We start from the raw sequence: 25,010 nt of genomic DNA, 5'->3' as shown, positions 1-25,010 counted from the left end.
GACAACAGGAGACAATAAAATGTCAGTTACTGCCTGTACTACAGGCTGCATGCTGTCTCTGCTTGTTATTGAATTTATTGTTATATTTATGAACCTTGGCATTATTATGGAAATTAATATTGAATTATTTTCCAGCAGCTTGATTGCATTAAACTTTCTCGAAATTATATATGTAGGATATAATTACCAATTGTGGTAACTGAAACTTTTTTTGGTCATTTAATGTCCAAATGATTTGATCATATCGATTCTTTTCTGCTCACTCATTATCTTCGAAGTTCTCCTCATCATGAAAGTCATCTTCATCATCCACTGCATCAGTTTCTGTAACAATAAAGCGTACATTTGTAAATTGAACCAAACACATTCAATACAGAATTTATTATAATCAACTCACCAGGGACTTTGCTGACAATGCCTGGAAGTTGATCCCTTTTAAAGTATTTGAAGACAAATTACCCTTCTTGTTGAATCCAACCATATTTCAATGAATTTGATTTTGTAGGTTGCTTTTTGAAGGCATTTCTCCAAATCCTCAAAATGTAATGAGCCCTCAAAAATTAAATTCATTTATGTAGCCGTTACTACGTGGTAGGAAAACATAATGAAGAAAAGAGAATTGAAACCACTATTTTTGTAACTAACGTTACTTCAGGTTCGTCCTATGTAAGGGCATTTTCAAACTTATACAGTTTAATGTAGAAAGTTTCAATTCTCTTTTCTTCATCGCTCAAAAATTCCTGATACAACTCACTCTTGCTGGATTATGTTGAATTTGCGCCAAAAAGGAAATTTTCTGTGAATACTCCTGCACTGACGCCTGTCGGGTATAATTCAACGCCCTTCGTGGTATTAGCCAAGGGAATAGTTGTTTTCTGATAGGCGTCAGTCCATTAAACCTACTGTGTAGGTATATCGAGACTGGCTTGAACGTTTGAAGTTCATTTGCTTTATTTGTTTATTGCCAGTCTTCAAGCATAGCCCACTGACTAATAAGAAAGTTTTTCTTCCTTATGCAGAGCAATCGGACAAATTACGGATGTGCAGTTGGTTAATACCTCGTGCACTAGATGGAGTGATACTATGTGATGTTCGCTCCAACTTCGGAAGAGGAATGAAATACTCTGAAAGAATTTCGATTTTCAATTGTGGAATATCATTGACTTCAGGTCGATGATGGTCACTATCTTGCACTGATGAGTGGCTGATAAGCCCGAAACCGGTCTGCAAGTGTGCCCGTTCCAGAATTGAAGGTCGACTCTTTCAGTTGTATTGCCAATTGCATATGCAGGAAATTTTCAGTGAAGATTCCTGCACTGTCAGGTCTATACGGCGAATGACTCATCAAATCGATGTTTTGTGTGCCCAAAAATGCAGTTGTTTGAGCTGATGTGTGAGAGCTCGCATTGTCGTGATGAAGAGTGGTCCGTCTTCGGCGGTTGGTTTTCCTGATTTATTGGGAGACAACTGGCAAACAAATGGTTGTGTACCACTAAGAATTAACTGTTCTACGTTGTTCTAGTGGTACGGTTGCGACATGTTCAGTTTTTCCAAAAACACAGGCGACCATTTGCTTGGAAGTGCTTCGTGCGCGAACAACTTTTGTTGGATTTGGCTCATCTTGAAACACTCATACAGTCGACTGCTGTTTACTTTCGGGCTCATACGCGTGAATCCACGATTCATCACCTGTCACGATGTCATAGACGTGTTTCTAAGCACCGCGATCGTATTTTTTTGAGCATTTCCTTCGACCAATCGACACGAGCCTATTTTTGAGCGATCGACAAATTGTGTGGGATCCAACGCGAACAAATTTTTTTGAAAGTCAAATGTTTATGCAATATTGAATGTATGCTGGTCCCACTAATGCCTAAGGTTGTCTCAACCTCACGATAGGTCACATGACGATCTTGCAATATCAGTTCGCGCACAGCATCAATGGTTTTCGGAACAACAACTGATTTTCACTTTCACGAAATTCGTTTTGGGTGCGACTACGACCACGATTGAATTCACCATACCATCGATAAACACTGGTCCTTGATGGAGTCTCATCGCCAAAAATTGAATTAAGTTCATCCATCCACTGTTGCTGAGTTAATCCACATCGAAAGTTGTAAAAATTAAATCGCACGAAAATGTTCACGATTTAATTCCATTTTTGGGCCGAGATGAATCTTTCAAGTTGCTGTAAACAATACAAATAGCGCGCGTATGTCAAAACGTTCTGAGTACGTATAAGCTCAAAAATGTCCAACTTTACGATAGAGCTGTCAGTTGCCAGATTGCAACACTAGGGTTGCCAACTCCCGAAACATAAACTCATAGTCGCAGCACAATTGATTTGAAAGACCACATGTTCCATCCCAACGATGTCGCTGATTATTTATAAAAATATGCCAAGATCAAATTACGAAAAAACTGGAAGAAAAATATCAATTTTACGATAAGGTATGAATTAAAACTGTAGCGCTATTCAGATATATATATATATATATATATATATATATATATGTGTGTATAAAAGAAAATAATACGTAAAGTTGTAAAGTTTTGTATGACAATTTCAGTGTCAATATTTCTGGAATGCGTCTTTTGTATTATTTCTCTATATCTTGTTCCTGTTTTAGGTCGGAAGAAAAATTTGGCATCGACTATTCTGCTGTTTTCCATTGCGAAGTAGATTACAGGGAATACAATTGTGACAGCTGTTCAAAAACGTTCGCTTCTTTGTCAAATTTGAGACGACACAGAAATACTCACAGAGAAAAGAAGTTCGCCTGTGATATGTGCAATAAGTCTTTTCACCAAAAATATAATCTTGAATACCACAAAAATTTCAAACACTTCAGGAAGTTCACTTGCAAGTGTTTCTACTGCGATCAAGTCTGTTTGAACAAAAACGGTCTGAAACTCCACATAGACAATGTACACCTGAATAAATACAAATTCTGCTGCGACCAGTGCCCAAAAGGATACAACTCTAAAAGCGAGCTTGCGAAACACATTCAGTTCGATCACGAGGGACTGAGGTACACGTGTTTGGTTTGCGAGAAAGAATTCAAAGATAACAATCACTTCAAACTGCACATCAAAACACACGACCCAAATTACAGCAAACCAGAGTTCACGTGTGAAGTCTGTAAGAAAATTCTTTCAACAAAATCCTTCGACAGGCACATGAAGATGCATGCGGGAGACACCGACAACAGCGTCATCTGCGACATCTGTGGATTGGTCGTTTCGAGCAAGAGCCACCTCATCAACCATCGACGAACTCATACGGGGGAGAAACCGTACGAATGCGATTTTTGTGAGAAACGTTTTGCAAGAAATGAGACCTTGGTGGATCACAGGAGGGTTCATACGAAGGAAAGGCCGTATATATGTTCGGTGTGTTCGAAAGGATTTACGCAAAAGTCTGCTTTGAACGTACACATGCGGATTCATACCGGCGAAAAACCGCACGATTGCATGTTCTGCGCGAAAAAGTTCAGTACGAAACATTTGCTGAAGCATCACCGATGTACCAGAATGCTATAATTTGCAACGATTTGATTGTACCTGAGTGATATCCAGATGCATAAAGTCCTCCCAAACAGAAAGTTTGGAAGGGATTTGTCAAAAACTCTCGCCTTAGAGAACTCTTCATAAAAAGATCCCATAAATGTCAAATAACACTGCTTGACAGTATCCAGTTAACATTTCAATGTTTCAATTTTAAAATAAATTGATATCGTGAAGGTTTTTGTGTAATGGTTCGTACATTCATGAACGATTTTTGGAAATTTTGGTTCATCATCATTTTCCAAACTGTAATTTTTGAATCCGTAGATATTCTCTGCCTTCATCCTGATGGTGAACAAAATTTTTTCCTGATCGCAAAACTGGAAACATACATACTTGCAATGCGAATTATGTTCAAAAGCAATTGAAATTCCTCACGTTGATGTAACGTCTACTATCTCTTTATGAAAGTTTACGAGTATTGCAGATCATCGATTAACTGTCTTTGGAGTTTCTTTTCTGATTTGGTGATGGACGGACGTGCCGATAACGACCGTCCACAAAGAAGGTACGCGGACACCATTGTTGGAGATGAAACTCACTTTGCGGTGAAAATGTCCGCCGTTATAGAACGTGCCACCATTGAAATGAATATATTGTGAAAAGTATTTTAAGTGTTTGAAGATAAATAGCATTCAGGCCGGTTGGAGACTGGGGTGGATCGGATGCCCGCGTGGGAGTAGGATTGCATCAGTTATACGAAAGATATGTGGAAAAATCAAAAGGTCACCCGAGCAGAAGGCGACTTGATGAAATAATTATAGTGTTTTTCCAGTAAAAAAGTTCGACAAAAAAGGGATGGCAGTGTTGCTTCGAGCAATATCGCTGCGCCACCCCGACGAAGTTCCTGTCAAATTTGATAGAAGGAGGATAGACAAATATACCCGAGTGGGAAGCAGCGTCCGATAAACCAAGAGAGAGAAAGGGAACTGTCATTACCTCTTTGTGTTGGTTCCACTGACAAGCATGTTTTCCATTTGCAAACATTATTTAAATATAAAATAGATCTTGATTTGAATACGGACAAAACTTTTTGTAAATGTAAGCATTTTGAAGAATGAAGCCATCTGAAACAGCGATTCTGTGGACAAATTTTATATTAATTGTCGTAACGTTTCATGTATAAATACGTGAATCATCTCACAATGGATTGCACACAAATGATGCAATAACGTTTGCAATTCAGCCACTGAATAAAATTGAAGTTAATCAAAAAGCGCTTTTTTGCCACATTTCCTCTTTTTCGTCCTAAAGGCAACTGATGTAGAATTTGATTTTTGCATCATGTCTCGGCGTGTGTTAATCGAGGGCTTTTGACAGAACGATTCGATGACAACAGGGTTTCTATGCACCTTGGACAATTTTTAGGAAAAAGTGAACGTTTTCATCGATTGCACTAGTCACTGTTGATATTTTTTATTTCGTTTCCTATTATAACCTCAAAAATACTGTTCGGTACAAAAGTTTATTCTTATACAGTTCTCTGTCATTTGAGTCATAACATTTTTAAAATCATAACTATTCGCAGATATTATGCAAATTTATGTCTAACCATCCGGCTGTCGTTGTGAAAACTATCATCAAAAGTCTGTGTGTCTCTTGAATACTCAAGTGCTCGATCAGAAGAATAATATTTATACTTGAATAAAAAAACGTCTGTGCTAGTGACCATTTGAATTGACTAGTATCTCAATCGCTACAAAAGAAATAAATAGGAAATGAATTTCTGGCAAAAACATAACAATCTGCAAGGATAGCATTGAACAGACAACGTGTTACCTCAGGGCTAGTACCAAGATTTAGCCAAAGCCTCGGTAGATAATAACATTATCCTGAGATGGATTAAAGGGCACGACAGGAGTGAAGGTAATCGCATTGCCGACTCTTTAGCCAAGGAAGCGGCTGGACTAAGAATTTTAGGACCCAGTGGCACCTACGGCCTGATGACTTCGAAAATTGCTGAACTAGCCAAACGTTACACCCATGCTCGATCCCTGAAGAGATGGGATGAAATCTTGCCAGGATCATCCTGGGAGACTCTGGGAAGCTGGCGTCGAAGAAATATCCGGCGATGACCAGGAAAAATCTACGCTTAACAGTAGGATTTCTGACTGGCCACTGTCAACTAAGGAAACACCTCCATAATATAGGGCTTGTAGACACATCCATGCAGGATGAGTGAACAGGAAGATGAAACTGCCAGGCATGTCCTATGCGAGTGTCCGGAGTTATCGTCAATAAGAGAGTGTGTGTTCGGCGAGTCTTGGCCTACACCTGCCGATATAAAGGAGATGTCTCCCAGTGACCTGTCCACCTTCCTGGAAAGGACAGGATGGAGGATGACCTAGGAGGACAACTCCTCGGGAGGATGTACAATGGGTCACACATCCATGCCGGATGTGTGATGAAGATGAAGATGAAACTGCCAGGCATGTCCTATGCGAGTGTCCGGAGTTATCGTCAATAAGAGAATGTGTGGTCGGCGAGTCTTAGCCTACACCTGCCGATATAAAGGAGATGTCTCCCACTGACCTATCCACCTTCCTGGAAAGGACAGGATGGACGATGACCTCGGGAGGATGTACAATGGATCACATGTGGCCTAAGTGATGTGGGCCTACACTCACCCTTCCTACTCTACAGGTACAGAGATGCATATTTCAATAAACGAAACTTCTGCCCTAAATTCACTGCCAATATTAACCTACCTACCTCTATTCATAAGTTACGGTGATGACATAGTTAGTTACGGTGCAATCGAGATCTTTAATAGAGGACTGTTTCAAATAATTTTCTCATCCTCCATTCTTTTATGTACATCCAAAATGATACTAGTCCTCAACATTCGATAAATCTACATTCTACATGCTTATTTATAGGTGAAATAAAGAATATTTCCACTTTTTTTTGAGGAACAATTATTACGATAATGAAACTAGTTAGTTTTCATTCATAAAAGAAGTTAGTGAAAAATGTATTGTGATTTCAATGTTGTTTCTCAATTTAATCCTTTTGTTAAATAATTACCAAAGTCAAGCTAATTTTGTAAAGACAGTGGTTTTCGTGCAATAAACTCAATTATATATGTTGTTTTTGTTAATTCAATTTCCTGTTTTGACATATGTAAAAAAGAAGCAAATGCAACTTGTTAATATATTTCACAATTTTCATATTTTACTTTTATTTGTGGTATTGAGATTTCTCTCGATCTTAGTTGATATTTTGTATGTGTATTTCAATGTCGCGTGTTGTTTTGCCGTAATTTCTGTGGTATTGCTGATGTAAATAATAGAGAAACTGATATATATCGTTTATATAGTTTATATTTTGATTCAGATTTGTGTTTATTGTGTATTACTTTGAGAGTAATAAATTGAGATATTTGAAAGATGTCACTTTCTATTTATTTTATTTTCATGTCGCATTAAAAAAACAAAAGGATAAAATAAGCTTACTTCATTTTTCATAGAATATAAGTAGTCACTTTACATATTGAGAATTCTGTTAGTATCACTACAAATCGTATCGATACTAATATGTTTTAACAAATATAGTTACTAGAATGATTTTAAGTACGTATTAAGTAAAAAACAATCTTCAACCAAACTTAAATTAAGTAGAAATCAAATCAGTGACGACTTCATTTATTATTTAATAAAAAAATGGTATTTACATTCAAATAGATTATGCAATACTTGAATGGCATATTGTAATCGAATGAATTTTTTTATTCATATTAACGATATTACACAATTGGTATTATATTATAACGGTTCAATTGTTCTATGTATTTCTTTTGCGGAATGCATAATATTGACCAATTGGTGGTATGTGATTGAGCAAACAATAGCGTTTGCCTTGTGCATCTTTTATTTCAATCGACATATCCTGAAAATGAACAGATTGATAGACAAATTTTGAATTTTTAACATTATGTATATGATGTGTTATAAACTCTAGGTGAGTATTTTGCAGCCCATTTTTGTATGAAAATTCCATTCTCCATCGGAAATTACATGAGAAAATTACTTTTTTTTTCAGGTCTATTGATGATCTGCCTATTGAATGTAAAGTATGTCAGAAAAGGTTCGATAGTTTGGGAAAACTTGGAAGACACTCCAAAACGCATAAAGAAAAAACTCTCACTTGTAACTTATGTCATAAGAAGTTCAAGTGGCAAATAAGCTTAGAAACTCACATAAAGAAAGACCACCTTAAGGATTTTTTGATCCAGTGCCAGATCTGCGATAAAAAATTTATGCAAAACGCCCAACTGAAGAATCACATGGAAAAAGTACACCTACAGTTATACAAATTCAGTTGCCAACAATGTAACAAAGGCTTTAGATATCAGTTCGAATATGATAAACATGTGAAATTCCAACACGAAGGATTAAGATACAGTTGTACGAAATGTAACAAGAAATTCAAAGATGAACCCTACTTTCGAGAGCACATGAAAACCCACGATCCCAATTATGAAAAGTCGGTGTTTTCCTGTCCATACTGTGGGAACATTTATCACCACTACAATTCTTACACTAGGCACATGAAAATTCACACTGGAGAACAAAGGGAGCACATCTGCGATATGTGTGGAAAAAAACTATGTTCTACACCAAGTTTGAAAATGCACATGAGAACCCACACCGGGGAGAAACCCCACAAATGTGAAGTTTGCGAGAAAGGATTCGCTAATACTGCAACTTTACATATTCACAAGAGAACGCATACCAAAGAGAAACCTTACGTTTGTCACGTCTGCCAAAAGGCTTTCAGTCAAAAACCAGCATTGAACGTTCATATGAAATCACATACTGGCGAAAAACCGCACGTTTGTATCGTGTGCCATAAGAAGTTCATTACGAAATATGTTCTGAAGATTCATCAGTGTTTGGGGCCTCCCATTTTAGTGTCTCTGATTTGAACGAATTTTATGAACAGTTAATTCCAAATCTCCTATTTTATATATATCACGAATTATATTCTATTCATTTTGAGATATGAATTGCTAGGAAGCCAGCTAAATTAAATTCAAAATTGTTTCAAATATTAATTTGCAACATGTAAAACAAAATTCTTTGAGAAAAAGTTAGTATTTCGTCATAAAAATATATAAATCCGTAAAGAAACTTTTGTAAAGCTATACTGTGTAACCGTAGTGTTACCTATGTAAGAATATATACGTACCCTAAAATTTCGTACTCCTCTTAGAAATGAATAATTTCTAGTCATTTTCTGATATTAATTGTGAACCTATTAATCTATTAAATTATATTTACCACCTATCACAACTTAAGTTTAATTTGACCTAACCACAGTGTTCCTTTCATGAACATTTGTTATAACACATCAACAAAATTGACGGTACTCTCTCCCTCCATTACGTGTTTGATAATAGGGGAATAATTATTCATTTAGAATAACTACACGCGTAGAATATACGTGTATTCTAAATTAATAACGGCCGTCTTCTCCCACATCGATGGCGGAACAACATTAAATAATTGTAATAATGAAACTATAAATTACATAATTATAACAAAAATGAACCCTAAATAATAATTTTTAGGAAATATTGTCATCAATTTTTAAATCATTCAATTGAGTTTTGACTGACTGACTGAATGACTTTATTATCCAAAGCCATAATCTCAAACAAATATATTGTACCATTCCTTTCTACGGTCAGTCGTAGAAAAAGTATAGTATGCACCTCGAGGATAAGGCCAATCACGTCCACTCGCGAATTATCGCATGATTGGCTTCTTATCCTACTCGGTGCTAAGGGAATTTTCTCATACTATCACTGGTTTTCAAAAAATTTCAATTACATCCTGTATTAAGTTACTTTATAGGAGTTGCCCCGTAACAATTGAAACGCTTAAATCCGAACATTGTCATTATTAAAAAAAAACCAAATATGAAGATTCCGATAGTGAGTTCTATCGTCCAACCCGTGTTAGGAAGACCTCGTTATTCCTTAGCTCGCACAAGTTTCAACTTTTGAGAGTGGTCGTTCGTAGGGGGCGGCAGCTGGTAAAGCATGAATTTGAGAGGTGTATAGCTCCTCTCATTGCCGCTTTGTGCTTAAAATATATATATATATATATATATATATATATATATATATATATATATATATATATATATATATATATATATATATATATATATATATCTTCTATACCTAAAGAAGCCAACTAAAGGTTCAGATTAGTCTTCGATGTTAACTTCTGTCAGACGGGTGGTTCAATGTAGGCTATGAAGGGCGTGCAGCACTCACCGCAGAAGTCGGCTGGCCCTGTGACTACACTACTCATACATTGTGGATAGTGCCCTCTGTTACCTCCTCTTTATACGCCTTCTGATCCTTACGAGTTCCATTATCTCTGGTGTTATCTGTTCATGTGGATTGAAGCACGGGTCTGGAATGTCCTGTGTGCTCCGTTCTATGGATTACTGGATCACTCAGTCGTGTCATAGTGTTCTCTCGCGTCGTAGACGTTGCACAAGAATCTACTCCAGTGCAACCAGATAACTCCAGTCGTTGAGTTATCTGGTTACACTTTCTCTTTACCAACTGGGAATGGAATAGCGTTGTGGTTCAAGGACCCTTTGTCGGTGTTTCTATTTGCGAGGCAACATTCTGCACTATGGCGATGGTATATTCGGTGTGTGGTTGTCTCTGGAGCAGTGGGTCTGGGAACATATCTGCTGTGTCGTCTCTTTGTAGGTTGCCATGTGGGAGCGGTTACATTGAGGAGATCCTGAGCTTGGCCGTTTGGAGTTCCGATTTTCGGTTTTCTTAATGCATCAGTTTTATCCTCATTAGAGGGGCCGTCCTTCCTGCAGCTACTCGGCAGGTGTTAAACTACGGGTTGTCTAGACATTGTGCAACTCTCACCGAAGCTCTCAATGTCGTTGAAGAAATCCTCGTACATCTGGCTTGTTTAGCCGTAGAAGAAATGTGATTTCTGCGGGCTGAATCGAAGAAGATACACATACTGATTACTCATTCAGATCTTCCCTGAAAATATGTTTGTTCGGTCTTTGTTTTCTCGGAACTTTTAAAATTGCAATTCAACGCTGTATGTTTTGATTTATTACTAAAATATACCGATGTCTTTCACTGATCTTGCTCAAACAATGAGTTTGTCATTGCTGAATTAGAGTAGGGTATACAGGGTGTCCCTGGACTTCCTCTTTTTCTCTCGGGAATGTATAGATGGGGTCAAAATATCACCAGTACTTCATATAACTTTTTTTTCCTAAAATCCTTCGTTACCAAGTAACGGGCCCTCGAAGTTACAAAATGAAAAATGTTTTTCTTTGATAACTTTTCAAGTGAATATTCAAAATCATCCAAATTTTGGTAATTGACTAAACAAATGAATTCCTTCGATGAGCTTTCATGCAGGAGTCAGTTGTTTTGCTACAAAGTCAGGAACGGACTACCCCCGATGGTCCACACCCCAAAACTTTGAAATGACAGATATTTTTCAATATTTTTCAACAAATTGAGGTTACTTGAACAATTTCATGAATAAAAGTACTCGTGTGGAAAGTCGATCGGAGCAACGAGTCTTGATAAAAATGTAGTTTCACTCGACGACATCAAACCCGCTCGTCCACCATTATTTGAAATGAATAATTATCAAAGCAGAAATAATAATGATAACGTTAATTCAACAACATTTATCCTGAGATGTCTACCAGTATTCGAAAATATTAGTTTTTAAGGAAAATGGAAATGATAAGTAAAATGTTCATAACGAATTTTTATAATGCAAACTCGTTTAACTAACGAAACTCAAGAGCCTCAAGAGCAAACAGAAATGAAAAATCCGCTACAGAAACTGCTCGATATGACCACCTTCTCTCTCTATACATTTTCTTAGTCTGCGAAGACACCCTCTCTGTACTTGAAATAGCATTCCAGGGTCGTTTCGTATGGCTTCACAATGTAATGTTATTCTATTCAACAATGCATCTCTTGTGTGAATAGGTGTAGCGTAAACAAGGCTTTTTAGATGCCCCCACAGAAAGAAATCCAATGGATTTAAATCTGGAGACCGCGATGGCCATGAATATGGCCCACCTCTACCAATCCATCTATTGTGGAAAATATGGTTCAGATGGTCACGCACAATCAAACTAAAATGAGGAGGAGCGCCATCATGCATAAACCACATATCTCTTCGGGTTTGCAATGGAACATGTTCCAAAAGTCCATTCAAATCGTTCTGAATGAACTCCAAATAACGTTCTCCATTCAATCGGTCCTGTAGAACGAATGGTCCTATAAGATGGTTTCCTATGATACCAGCCCAAACATTCACGTTGAATTTCCGTTGGTGTTTGGTTTGCAATATCCCATGGGGATTTTCTTCGGCCCATATATGGAGATTATGAGAGTTGATAACTCCATCTCTACTGAAACCTGCTTCATCAGTAAATAAAACTCGATTAATAAAAGTCATATCCTCTCTTTGCCTATCCATGAACCAATTGGCATATTCCAGTCGTGCTGGAAAATCTTGAGGTGTCATGGCATGTACCTTCTGGATGTGAAATGGGTGGAGCAGTTGTTCCCTAATTATTCTATGAATAGTGGACTTGGATGTATGGAACTGTTCTGATAGATTTCTGATGCTCATTGAAGGATCATCAGCGACGGCTTCCAAAATATTTTCCTCCAATACAACGGTACGTACAGTCCTAGGAGCGCCCTCACCACCTCGTTTTGGCAAAACTGTACCTACAATAATATCGAAATAAAACAACGTGCTCAAATTAATTATCAATTATTACATACCTGTCTCCCTCAAGCTGCGATCGACACGCTCGAATGTTTCTCTTGACGGTACCGTTCGATTGGAAAAATGCTCGGAATACAGACGACGAGCTTCTGCAGCATTACAAAATGCTCGTCCATTAAATACATGCATATCTGCATATTCATTGAATATAAACTGTTCGGCCATATCAAAAAAATTCAAAATATCCTATAGAATATTGACAATACAATGATAGTCATATGACAACGCACCACTCAACAAAACAAAATCGCATTCCAGTTTCTCATTTTTTATCAAAACTCTCTAAAAGGTTTTTTTGTCAACATCTGTGAAAGAAATGGAACATAATTATTCCCTGGATATTTTTCACCTGATCATGTGCAGCCGTTTTTGTAGTTCATTCGTTTGCTTTTTATTAGTATAGTAAATATTTTTTCCGATGTGCGTTTTTTCAGCTAAATTTAGATTCGTGTTAAAGAATTTCTCCCATAAAATTATAATTATCAGTGAAACTCCTCAACAGTTTAGCTGTGAAGAAGAATTTGAAACATTCGAATGTTGAGTTTCATGAGATTCAGATAACTGATCAACACGAAACGTGATTATTCCACACGTATTATGTACATACAAAATATGGAATGGATTCGATATTTCATAGTAGAGTAGCTTGTTAGTTTGAAAACACCACGAATCTACAGAACTTGATATTTCTTTTGAAAAAATATCTGCTATCACAATTGTGACTTAAACACTTCCATATAGGTACTGTACTTTTTGTTTACGACTTCATTTTAGCATACTTTGTATTATTCCTGTTATAAATGTTGTTGAATTAACGTTATCATTATTATTTCTGCTTTGATAATTATTCATTTCAAATAATGGTGGACGAGCGGGTTTGATGTCGTCGAGTAGAACTACATTTTTATCAAGACTCGTTGCTCCGATCGACTTTCCACACGAGTACTTTTATTCATAAAATTGTCCAAGTAACCTTATTTTGTTGAAAAATATTGAAAAATATCTGTCATTTCAAAGTTTTGGGGTGTGGACCATCGGGGGTAGTCCGTTCCTGACTTTGTAGCAAAACAACTGACTCCTGCATAAAAGCTCATCGACGGAATTCATTTGTTTAGTCAATTACCAAAATTTGGATGATTTTGAATATTCACTTGAAAAGTTATCAAAGAAAAACATTTTTCATTTTGTAACTTCGAGGGCCCGTAACTTGGTTACGAAGACTTTTAGGAAAAAAAGTTATATGAAGTACTGGTGATATTTTGACCCCATCTATACATTCCCGAGAGGAAAAGAGGAAGTCCAGGGACACCCTGTATTCCATGTTAGTATTTCTCATGTCACATTGAAGAAATTGAGGGTTTGGTTCGTTTTTCTGCACGTTTCATATACATTTTTATTAAAAAATCTGCGGTTTCCTGACGCCAATTTGTGAAAATACCACACTTGAATCATTCATTGGTTATGATTTTTACTATACATGTTCTCCAAATGTTTTTTTAAAGACTTTCTCACTCTATCATTAATAGATATGTAACATTATAAGTTTTGATGTCATTGTTGGGAGTATGAAATGTCTTAGATTACTAAGCATAGAGAAGAATTGATGAAATGAGAAACAATAATGAAGGTAAGGAATTAATTGATGAATTAAACTTCTTTAGTGTGTCTGAGTTGCGAATCAAACACCAAAGACGTGCACACAACCACACACGATTTTTCTATCAACATCACATGATAAGTAACTAATTTATTTGTTATTTTAGGCAAATAATCAAATGCGAAAGTGATTTCAACAAAGTGTATCGCTGTGAACACTGCAGCAAGGAATGTTCCAGCTGGCACCAACTGAAAACTCACTTTCGAAGTCACGAGACGTCCACGAAGCGTCAAATCGCTATTGAACTAGAGGAATTCAGATGCGAATTCTGCGCAAAGTTGCTTGGAGACAAAGGCACACTTGCAAGGCATATAGCCGAGGCCCACAACAAAGAAACCAGATACAATTGCTACAACTGCGACCAAAAATTCTATCACAAATACATGCTCGTTAGACATATAAAGGAGAAGCACGCAGGTGCCCCTCCAACTTGCGAAATCTGTCATTTAGAATTTTCCACATACGCAACTTTACGTAGACATATCAGCGACAAACACGAGGTAGACTATCGGGAACTCTTTTGTTACGAGTGCAAGAAGTCCTTCGTCGGAGGGATCAGCTACAGGAAGCATATGAGAAAGCACACCGATGATGGTTCCAAATTTGTCTGTACGGTTTGCGGCAAGATTCTGTCCTCGATGTCTAGTATGCGGGACCACATGATACGGCGTCATAGCGAGGAAACCCCGTACGAATGTGACCAGTGCGACAAGGCTTTTACCACCCCTCTGTCTTTGAAAAGTCACAAACTAACCCATATCGGTCCGTCTTTCAAGTGCGAACTCTGTCACAAGCAATTCATTCAGCCTGCCTCATTGAGGATTCACATTAAAAGGGTGCACGTTAAAGTTCGTCCTCATCAGTGTGACATATGCATGAAATATTTCGCGACAAGAACGGAACTGAATAAACACCATGTGAGATGTAAAGGCCCCAAACCGGAAAAGGAGGTTAAAACCGGTGATATTTTAACAGTTGATCCGAATACTTCAGCTGTTAATGCGGCAATTAACGAGTCCGTCTCCAGAGTATGTGAAGTAATTGACAATGAGAGGTTATAAATATCCCAAGACTGTCAGAAAACTATGACAGTTCGTACATATACTTACAACCCTTTAAATTTTTTTCAATCCCTCGATTCTCGAATCAAAAACTGTTGAACGAGATTCCTGACCAAAACTGCTCGTATATAGGTATTTCGTAATAATTTCCAGATTGATTTTGAGTCATTGCAAATGAAAAGGTCGGTAGCGTAGCTAGGAATTTCGTTGGGAGGGGGGTCCAAAACCAAGGGGGTCTGGGGTACCCCTCGGGAAAATGTTGGAAAAACATGGTACTAAAGAAATCTTTTTTGAATTAATGATTTTTCAATATTTTTATTTATTTTATGTTGAAGGAAAGTAATTGTGTTTCATCCAAATACACATAAATATAGTGTTGTAGTTTGTCCAGAGCTTAAAAAAATAGTAAGGCTGGAGAAACCACAGTGTAGATATGGTGAACAATAGGTAAAATATATTTATAACGTTTAACATTACATAAATGAATTTAACAAAATAATGCTCTAAGTTACAGCACTAATATCCTATTTCCACTTCTGACCATTTCATCGATTACTTCGTCACTGTTGATTATAGCTGGATAATGAATTGACAGTAGAGCAAGCCCATTTAATCGTTCATTACTCATAGAATGTTTGTAGACAAGAGTAATGATAACTTTTCTTTCTTCCACCTACTCTATGCTAAATTTATTTTTTAATATGTCTTAAAATTTCGGGGGGCGGACCCCGAACCCCCCCTCCTTCCCCACGCCACTGGAAAAGGTGCTCCAATCACATGAAGATAACAGTATTCTTTCTTAATTTTTTTCGAATACTGTATCTCATTGTGGAATTGTGTGTTCTGACAAAATATTGTTTAGTTTTCTGAGTACTGAATTCTACTCGGTTACAGTCACCCGACTTTGGTGCTTGATGTTCATTTATCTGAATCAGAACAAATATATGGAATTTTTGTTTTGTTTATTGGTAGTAAGGCAGTTGATTTTTAGTTATTTGGGAGATTCTTTTTACGGTGTTTTTTATTTCTCGTATATATTTTTTTGCCATTTTGATAGGGACTGATCGAGAAGTCTTTCCAAAATAAGGAGGTTATTTATTAGATCAGCTGGTTCGGAATTAATTATTATATTAGACGATATCAAAATCTATTTTCAGTTATTGCGGATTATTCTGCAGAAATATTGGGTGTTGTTTTGTTCTTGAGATTAATTTTTGAATGGAATGCAGAATGTTATAGGAAATAGATTTGTGGTTTTCCTTCGCTGTTGAGGGTGGAAAGATCTAAGGTCATTGGAATTGAAAAGCAGTTTATTTTCAATTCTCCGATGGTCTGTTTTCTAATTTGTTCAGCTTGATTGTTCCTGAATTCCATATTATTATTTTGCTGTACCTGTTGAATATTATTGCACAATATCTGAGAGTGTACAATGAATTGAATCGTGTGGAAACTATACTACTGAGTGTGCAATATTTTGTGCAGTATCGATCACAGACGTACCATTTGTTCTGCATCAGTTTCCAGTTTTACATCATGCTTAATGACAACGGAAAATTCTTCAGCACGTCATATTGCCCTCGCGATTTTAATATTTGCAAAAATAAATTCCAAAATGAATTTGATGCAATTTTTTATTCGTTTCACAATTCGTTCACTACTTATTGATACTGACTGACGGGATATTGTACAATAATGACCTTATACGGCACAATATTTTCCAGGATGTACGATATTTTTCAAAACAACTTGATTTCGTTCAATAGATACAATGATATATAAATACCGATACCTGAAGGCATAATATTGTGCTGTTAATTGCGCATGCACATTTACTGCCAGTTCTAATAACGCGTGATCAAATTACATTGTACTCTTTGTCATAGTCAAAATCTGTAAATGACTTAGAAATCCGAAATTTCAACTTTTTTACTCATAATTTCCACATATGAAGTCAAAAATCTCCAAAATAAAGTCGATATGTTTCGAAGTTATACAAAAAATTGAAAATTAAAATATGTTAAGCTTCTGTAGTTGTCTATGTTATAATAAATTATATTTTCAGTGGTTATTTATTTATCATCCGCTAGATTAGGTTGAAAGTAAAATAAAAATTACTTATCAGTTAAAACTTAGTAAATAGTGTACGTCCCGACAAATACACTATGTGAATTTAGTCTTTGGACCAGTGCTGCTAATCAGAGAATAGTTGATTTATCATGATACTAATTCAAATCTTGAAATCACACTTTCAAAATTCTCATAAAATACCTAATCATCATGAAAATAATGCAATCGTAGAGTTGAGCCAGATTCATTTCAAGCGAGTCTTTATTCGTAACATCTCAACACTTTTTAAAGTGTTTTTAAAGTGATGCACTGTTTGGAACCTTTGGTGTAGTATTGAATATTACTGGAGATCTATCCCAACACCAAATCGTTAGTTTTAACACCTCGACACGTATTTCAATCACCAAGTGATCATTTTCAATAGAAAGGAATATTAAACTTCCTCTTGAAGATGATCACTTGGTGATTGAAAAACATGTCGAGGTGTTGAAAAAATAACGGTTTGGTATCGGGATAATACTCCAGTAATATTCACTTTTCAAAGTGTTCAACAGAAAAATGCAAGTGTGGTACATTGAAAAACTATCAATCGAATGTAGTGTGTTTTGCAACGAAGGATTAAGAGCAAAACATATATAACTAAGTAGGTGGTTATAAATATAATATCATCAAGTAAATAACCGAATTTGAGATCAGCTAATTAGCTGATTTCTTCTCTTATTCTTTTCTATTTTTCACAAAAGCGACCATTATCTATTAAGAAACGAAAATTTTCCACCGAGAGCCCTGATTCATACTTTTCTGTTAATTTATTTGACAGTTGAATTTCATATATCTAACTTTCCTAATTCGTAGTTGTGAGTTTAATTATCAGTTTGATTAGATATATAAATCTAATTACCTATTCCTATGCTGACACATAGGCAAAGACAATATTTTCAATCTACTTTTATAACCCTTATAACCCTTCAGTCGAGAAGTTATTGCTACCTGAACAAAGATAATGTAGGTACGATACATTGATATTTTTATACTCATATGGTTTTGAAATCGAAGGAAACTACAGCAAGCGCCAAACGTGATGGCGAGCCCGCCCCCATGCGCACAAACTCATTTTCAATATAACCCTCACTACAGCTCTTGTGAGACATACAAATCACCGTAGGATGAGGTTCTCATCCAACGCGTTCAGTGCTGTAGTATAGAAGGATTCGACGGTATACGGACATCGAATTAGTTATAATAAACGGTCGGGAAATTGATATTGTATTTATTTTATTCGCTGTTGTTATTATTGTTTTCAGTTTTTTTAGTTGGTAGTAATTTACCACAAAATATTTTATAATAACCTCAAGTTTCGTTTTTATATGAGTGCACGCCTATGGTAAATGAACGAAGTTGGCTCCGCACTTCGTTTCGAGGTCACCGAAAACTTTGTGAATTTGAGAATGAAAGTAGTGGGAGTGGACTTGCTGGTTGATTTTTACTATGTACAAATGTTCTGTACAGAAGCGTATCATTACTCGTTCTCCAATACTGCTGGAGTTTGAGGATTGTCTGAATAATTTGTGTTGTTTATGAAAAAATGTCGTCGCCTAACCTAAAACCAGTCATCAAGAGTGTATCAATATATAACATTTCAATGAACTGTACTACTACCTATAATACTAAATAAAATATGAAAAGAAATTACAAACAAGTTATGTTCCATTTGCTACCCTAATTGAAACTAATTTAGGTACGAAACAGGCCGGCAAGGGGCTTATCGTAATCCAATAGGACTTCAATTGGGAGAGTCTATACCTTCGCGATCGCTCGCCTTCACGTTTGGCGCTTGCTATACATATTCTTCAAAGTGTTTGAGAACTATTCAATATTTAAAGAGAAATGAAAATTTCTATGTTTTTTACCACTTTTATTTGTGACTAACGTTACTGCAGATTCGTCCTGTATGGATATTCTCAAACTTAAACAATAAACAAAACAAACAAAAAGTTTATTGTATAAGTTTGGGAATGTCCATATAGGACGAAACTGCAGTAACGATAGTTACAAATAAAAGTGGTAAAAAACATAGAAATTTTCATTTCTCTTTTCATTATGATCTCCTACCATGTAGTAACGGCTACATCCATCAATTTATTCAATATTTCTTGAAATTATACCTACTTAGTCCAACTGCCCTTTCAACTAATAAAATCATGAGTATCGAAATACCCGACAAAAATAAGTGCTGCTTAAAGATGACATTCGTTTTAAGGTAACGACTGATAAGCTGCAAAATAAATGTGCCCCTACTGCTTATATTATTTGAATTATCGCCTCTTTATCTTCACAGTTCTCACCTGATTTAATCAACAAGTTTCGTGAACTTATGTCGGTTTCACATAATATTATTTCAGTTGATATCAACATTGATTGTCAGGTGTAGGTAATGACTATTCAGAAATCTGGATATTAATATTTATAATCAGTTTGCCAATAAGATTTATCATAACAAAACTTTATCAATTATTGTAAAGGTCGTAATAAAATATATTGTAAATTGTGTTTTTCTTGTTTTCATATTTGTAAACACTTTAAAATCTGTTAAATCTTTTTTCCGTTAACCCCGCTACGAATGACAACTCGAGGACTAAAAAGGTGTTATCTTTCAACGTGTGATTCCTAACACGGGTTGGACGATTGGAAGTGAAAATCGATCGTCCGGCCTCGCGTCTTGAACCACCGGTTCACACAGCGGTCGATTGAGTATTGGAGCAAACCACCCACGTCAACCCGACCAGCTACCGGAAGTATAAATATTGAAATTTTTTATTGTTCAATCAGATTAGGTAGTTGAATAACAGAGGAAATACTCTATGTTTAAGGTGGAATAGTTACACAAAACGATAAAACTTGTTAACTTACGGTTCTCTCAGGGAACTGCATTGCGAACCCTTTTAGGGTTAGAAAATTACTTATTCTTCTAAAATGATTGAACATCAAGATGAACATGATGGGGAAATTTATTTAAATCAATCAGAAGTAATTGATAATAGTGATCATAAGAAAATTTTCAATATGGCTAAGAACTATTCAATGACTATCACTCTATCCTCTATCATCTCAAGAAATGATGGAAGTGACAGCTTTGCGTATGTCGGTGATAATAGACCAAGTTCATTGGCTTCTGAAATTGATGAATGCGTATCAAATAAAATGTAAATATACTGAGCGATTCAAAAAATAATTTGTGATTTTGACAATATTAAATTGAAAAGGGAACATTTTCAGGAAAGAGTATTATTTTAGGAAAATGCTTTTGGCTTACTAATTTTTCATCATTCAAATGAAAAATGAGAGGCTTCTAAAGACAGGAAATAACTCTTTATTAAAATATGAAGATCATACACAGAACTTTCAGAACGAACTGGAACAAAGAACCCTTTCGAAACAATTCCTTTCACATGGTCTTTTAAATAAACGAAAGAAAAAGTATTTTCGAAACAGCTACTTTATACATTGAATCATTCGAAAGTCACTTTTTTATATTCAGTTTTTTTACTACAAACATTCGTTAAGTACGATCTACGTATTTTTATTAAAAGTTTTCGTTGTAGTTATTTTTTTTTCTTCCTTTCTTTGAGGTTTCTCAAATTTTTTGTTCAATGATGAAAAGTTTCTTATGCAAAAGCTTTTTTCTTAACAGTATTATTGTGATGTTTATGGTAGATATCACAATCGTTAATTCTAATAGCTACGTTGAAAGGGGTATGTCTTTCAAATTGAAAGGAATATGTTTCTGTTCGGGAGATTAGTTTTTGAGAAAAAAAGCTCTTTGGCCTTCTACTTCTGCATCTCCTAAGAAATATACCCTTTTTCAATCCAAACAAGATTTCTGTAGCTGGGATTAAATCAGATAAGTGTATGAATGTCTTCACGTAACATAAGTAGACTTGTTTCTTCCGGTGACAAAAAATCGTAATGTTATGAATGAAATTATTGCTTCGTTTGTAATGCTATCCAAAAAGGAGCTGATGAGCTATTAAGACAGGCGCCTTATTGTGAAACTCCGTTCAACTCATCACCCAAATTGCGGTCAAAAAATCATGACTTTTTCAACCTTTCAAGTCGGGTTTCTCTTCACACAGAGAAGATATGTGTTTCTAACATTCAATTGTTGAAAAATTACAAAAGCATATCGTCACTGAATATTACATAAATATGTAAACTGTTACAGATACTCATTAATGAAGAACGTTACAAATTTCATGAAATCGTATCAATATCGTATCGTATTAATATCTCTGGACTCAAATTCCTGATTATTATTTAAAAAAACAGGTGTAATTGTTCAAAACATAGTTAAAAATAAGATTTTAAAATTCCGAATGATTGCGATGCCTGGAAAAAAAATTATTCGAGGTCAAAGGTCAAAAATCTCGAAAAAAATTGGTTTTTCGCGATTTTCAGGAAAACGGTAAGTTTTATCATAAAATAACCTCTGATAAAAATTGTAGACCATAAAATTCTCCACAAAAAATGTATCAATGCGTTTTTTCTTAGAGCCACCGTTTCTGAGATACGACGAGTCAAAAAGTTTTAATCGTCATTATATGCACACGTTTCCACGCCACCTATGAGGTAGTGTACTTAGCGCGTTTTTTTAACGTGGTTTCCCCAGTAGGTCTATTCCACAAGTCTGTTGTGATTCTGTCAAATTGAAAACTTGCATAATAAAATATATTAGGAAAGGTTGGATATTATAAATACGATTGAAATAAAAAAAATGTAAACATTTATTCATCTGAGTCATAACCTTCAAATACTTCTTGTCGTTCTTCTTCTTGTTCTTTTTCTTCTTCTTGATCTTCTTCTACTTCTTGATGTTCATCCTGGGTATAGGTAAACTGCGTCAAGAGTGATGTATCGCATGTTTCCTCGTATCAAATGAATCCTCCACTATTGTGTTCAGCCACGCACACAATTGAACAGGGAGACAGATGTTGGCTTAAGGTTACACTAACTAGCGTACAAATTAAGGGACTGGATTTCCTTCTACCTGATATTCTTATATTTATACTTATGTATAGCAATAGAAAACTATTTTTACTTAAGTTACAATTTCAGAGATGTATATACGTGGCATACTTATGCATATAATGACGATTACAACTTTTACAACTTTTTGACTCATCGTATCTCAGAAACGGTGGCTCACAGAAAAAAAAGTATTAATACATTTTTTGTAGAGAATTTTATGGTTCACAATTTTTATCAAAGGTCATTTTATGATAAAACTCACCGTTTTCCTGAAAATCGCGAAAAACCAATTTTTTTCGAGATTTTTGACCTTCGACCTCGAATAAATTTTTTTCCAGGCATCGCAATCATACGGAATTTTAAAATCTTATTTTAAACTATGTTTTGAACAATTACACGCATTTGCAGCTTGTTTTAAATTTATGTACCTTCAGGCTTAGTTTTTATCTGCTTGCGAATCTCGTAAATGCTTGAGGGATAGAGACTCGATTAAATGTTGATAAGGTTGTATATTTTAGAATATCATTGAATGGAATGAAAAATCGACCTCTGGCATGGAAAAGATCACAAAGCACACATTTTTATTTTTTTCATTTGCAGACACCTTGAAAATCAGTTTGAACTTTGCTACAGAATATATTCATTCATACAGGATGTCGTTCGTCTTGAGTCACCCTCAATTTTGAAAATTAATATTGAAAATACAACTCTCTTCAATATACCTGTTTCAGTAGTTTGATGATCTTCAGATGAATTTATTTTTTAACACTGCATTATTTGGATAAATGAAGCACTAGGTACCTAAAAATCTTGATACTTGATATTCGAACCCACTCCAGTAAGTGAAAAAAAATAAATAAATCGGTGTTCAAAAACAATGAGTTTTGACTTCATCCTGTGAATGTAAATATTTTCACAATTTTGATCTTGGATGAAGTTTTCGAGGAAAGTAAACATGATTCAGAAAATTTACCATAATCAAAGATATCAGTAGGAATGGACACCTGATTTTATTCATTCAGTATTATAAAAATTGTTGATGATGCAACTTCTTTTTTGTACTACTGGTTACTCTCGTAGGAGGGTTGTAATATCAACACATTTTATGTAATTCGTACGTCATGTATTTGAATTAAAGTTGAATGACAGGTTGATCGCATTTGGCTACGCCGGCGCCGGTTGTATCTCAATTACATACCTACATCTAGATTGCGTTCATCACAGAAAACGGTGTAAACAACATACAAATATGAAAAGCGTATACTTGGCCTAATTCAAAGATTCCCGCGTGGTGGATTGCATTTTTTTAAACCTATTTTCTCTCATTCTTAAACTTGAGACTGTCAATTTATTAGTTCAAAAGAACGTTATGTGTAGAATATAACATCGTTTAAATGTCCGCTACGGCTTCTCTGAATGGAGCACATCCGAAACGTCTAATTTTTCATGACTCTGGCGCATAAATCAGGCTGAATTTGACCGATGGCATGGGTAATGTTATGGCTTTGAGGTTTGTGGCATATCCGCATACATCCAACGGACACCTGCGACTTGAGAAAACCCCACGAGAAAAAGTCTAATGGGGTCAAATCGCACGATCTCGGTGGCCAGTTCACATCACCTCTACGTGAGATGACCATGCCCTCAAATCGCTCGTGCAGAATATCCAATGTGGCAGAACATTTAATTAAGGCCGAGAGAAGTTGGTAATCATCAACCTATCGTGCTCGCCGTTGACAGTGATGGCCTAACTAACGTCGTTTTCAAAGGTATACGGACCGAAGACGCCGCCAGCCCAAAATCTACATCAAACAATGACTTTTTCGGGATGCTTTGGAAACTTTTGAATCTCATATGGATTGGTATCGTCCCAAATTCGACAATTTTGTTTGTTCACGTACTCATTCATCCAGAAATGTGCCTCATCACTGAAGATGATTATTTGATGAAAATTGAGTTCTGTTGCCAACTGCAAGCAAAACAAAAAAAAGTATAATAAAAATTCTTGTGGAAAAGTGTAAACAAAATTCCATTACCTCTGCTAAAACAAAATATACTAAAATATGGAATAGACAAAAAAGTTAGAGCCTTGAAGTGGTCATCTTTGCCAGTTTCAACATTTTAAATTGGGAAATAATCTTTACCACATCTTTGTTGAACCAACTTATTGAACTATGTATACGGTGTAACTGAATAAGTGTAAAACATTTAAGGAGATGATTCCTCATCGAAAAAAAGATAGGATCTTTCATATAAAGAAACTTCATTGGAGCATCCCTTGTTAAGATACAGCCCCTTAAAGGGGTACATAAAATTTGTAAAACAATTTTTTTCACAAGCACTGAAAAAGTTACAATATTTAAATTAACCTGACGTTTTGTACAACCAAAAAGACACTTAGCCAGTAATTTATTTGTTTTACCCCATGGTTGTAAGGGGTGGAAAACGCAACCCATAAAATTTATTTCCAATGTAACTTTTTGTCTTATTATTTGTTTACCATTTACAAATTTATTTTCGATAGCCTCTTTCATTCTAAACAAAAAAATTCTTCTGTGTTTTTTGCCCAAAATAAACCAGTTTGCAGCAAAAAATTATTTTACGAACAACTACAGAGATACATCGTCATAAATGCGAACTGGATTCATGTTATTTTGTAGTTAGTACCTGCATTGAACGATTGAAGGGTAATAAAGAAAACTAATTTTATTAATAACAAAACACACACCATGTATAAATCATAGTAAATGTTCAATATGTCTACCTTCAGACATTACGCATGCGTCTAGACGTCGGCACATTGAGCCA

General features: G+C 35.6%; 1 protein-coding gene across 15 annotated transcripts in view; it reads left to right on the top strand.

Moving 5' to 3' along the window:
- LOC111510822 (uncharacterized) overlaps window positions 1–25,010 on the top strand; it is a 326,252-nt gene that overhangs the window by 66,014 nt on the left and 235,228 nt on the right. The window contains exon 5 of one of the 15 annotated variants that reach the window (XM_074172260.1): window positions 7,612–8,858. The exons of the other annotated variants lie outside the window; for them this stretch is intronic. Within the exon in view, the coding sequence (XP_074028361.1) occupies window positions 7,612–8,497 (886 nt within the window). The 3' untranslated portion in view covers window positions 8,498–8,858. Of the gene's footprint in view, window positions 1–7,611; window positions 8,859–25,010 lie in introns of those variants that run through there. 15 annotated transcript variants of the gene reach the window in all.

The sequence above is a fragment of the Leptinotarsa decemlineata genome, unplaced genomic scaffold, assembly GCF_025532065.1.
Source record: "Leptinotarsa decemlineata unplaced genomic scaffold, Ldec_3_MD MMD2_tig00000035_RagTag_RagTag, whole genome shotgun sequence".
In the NCBI taxonomy this organism is placed as follows: Eukaryota; Metazoa; Arthropoda; class Insecta; order Coleoptera; family Chrysomelidae; genus Leptinotarsa; species Leptinotarsa decemlineata.
Note: the sequence above shows the minus strand (reverse complement) of the source record. Positions and strands in the feature narration are given on the sequence as shown.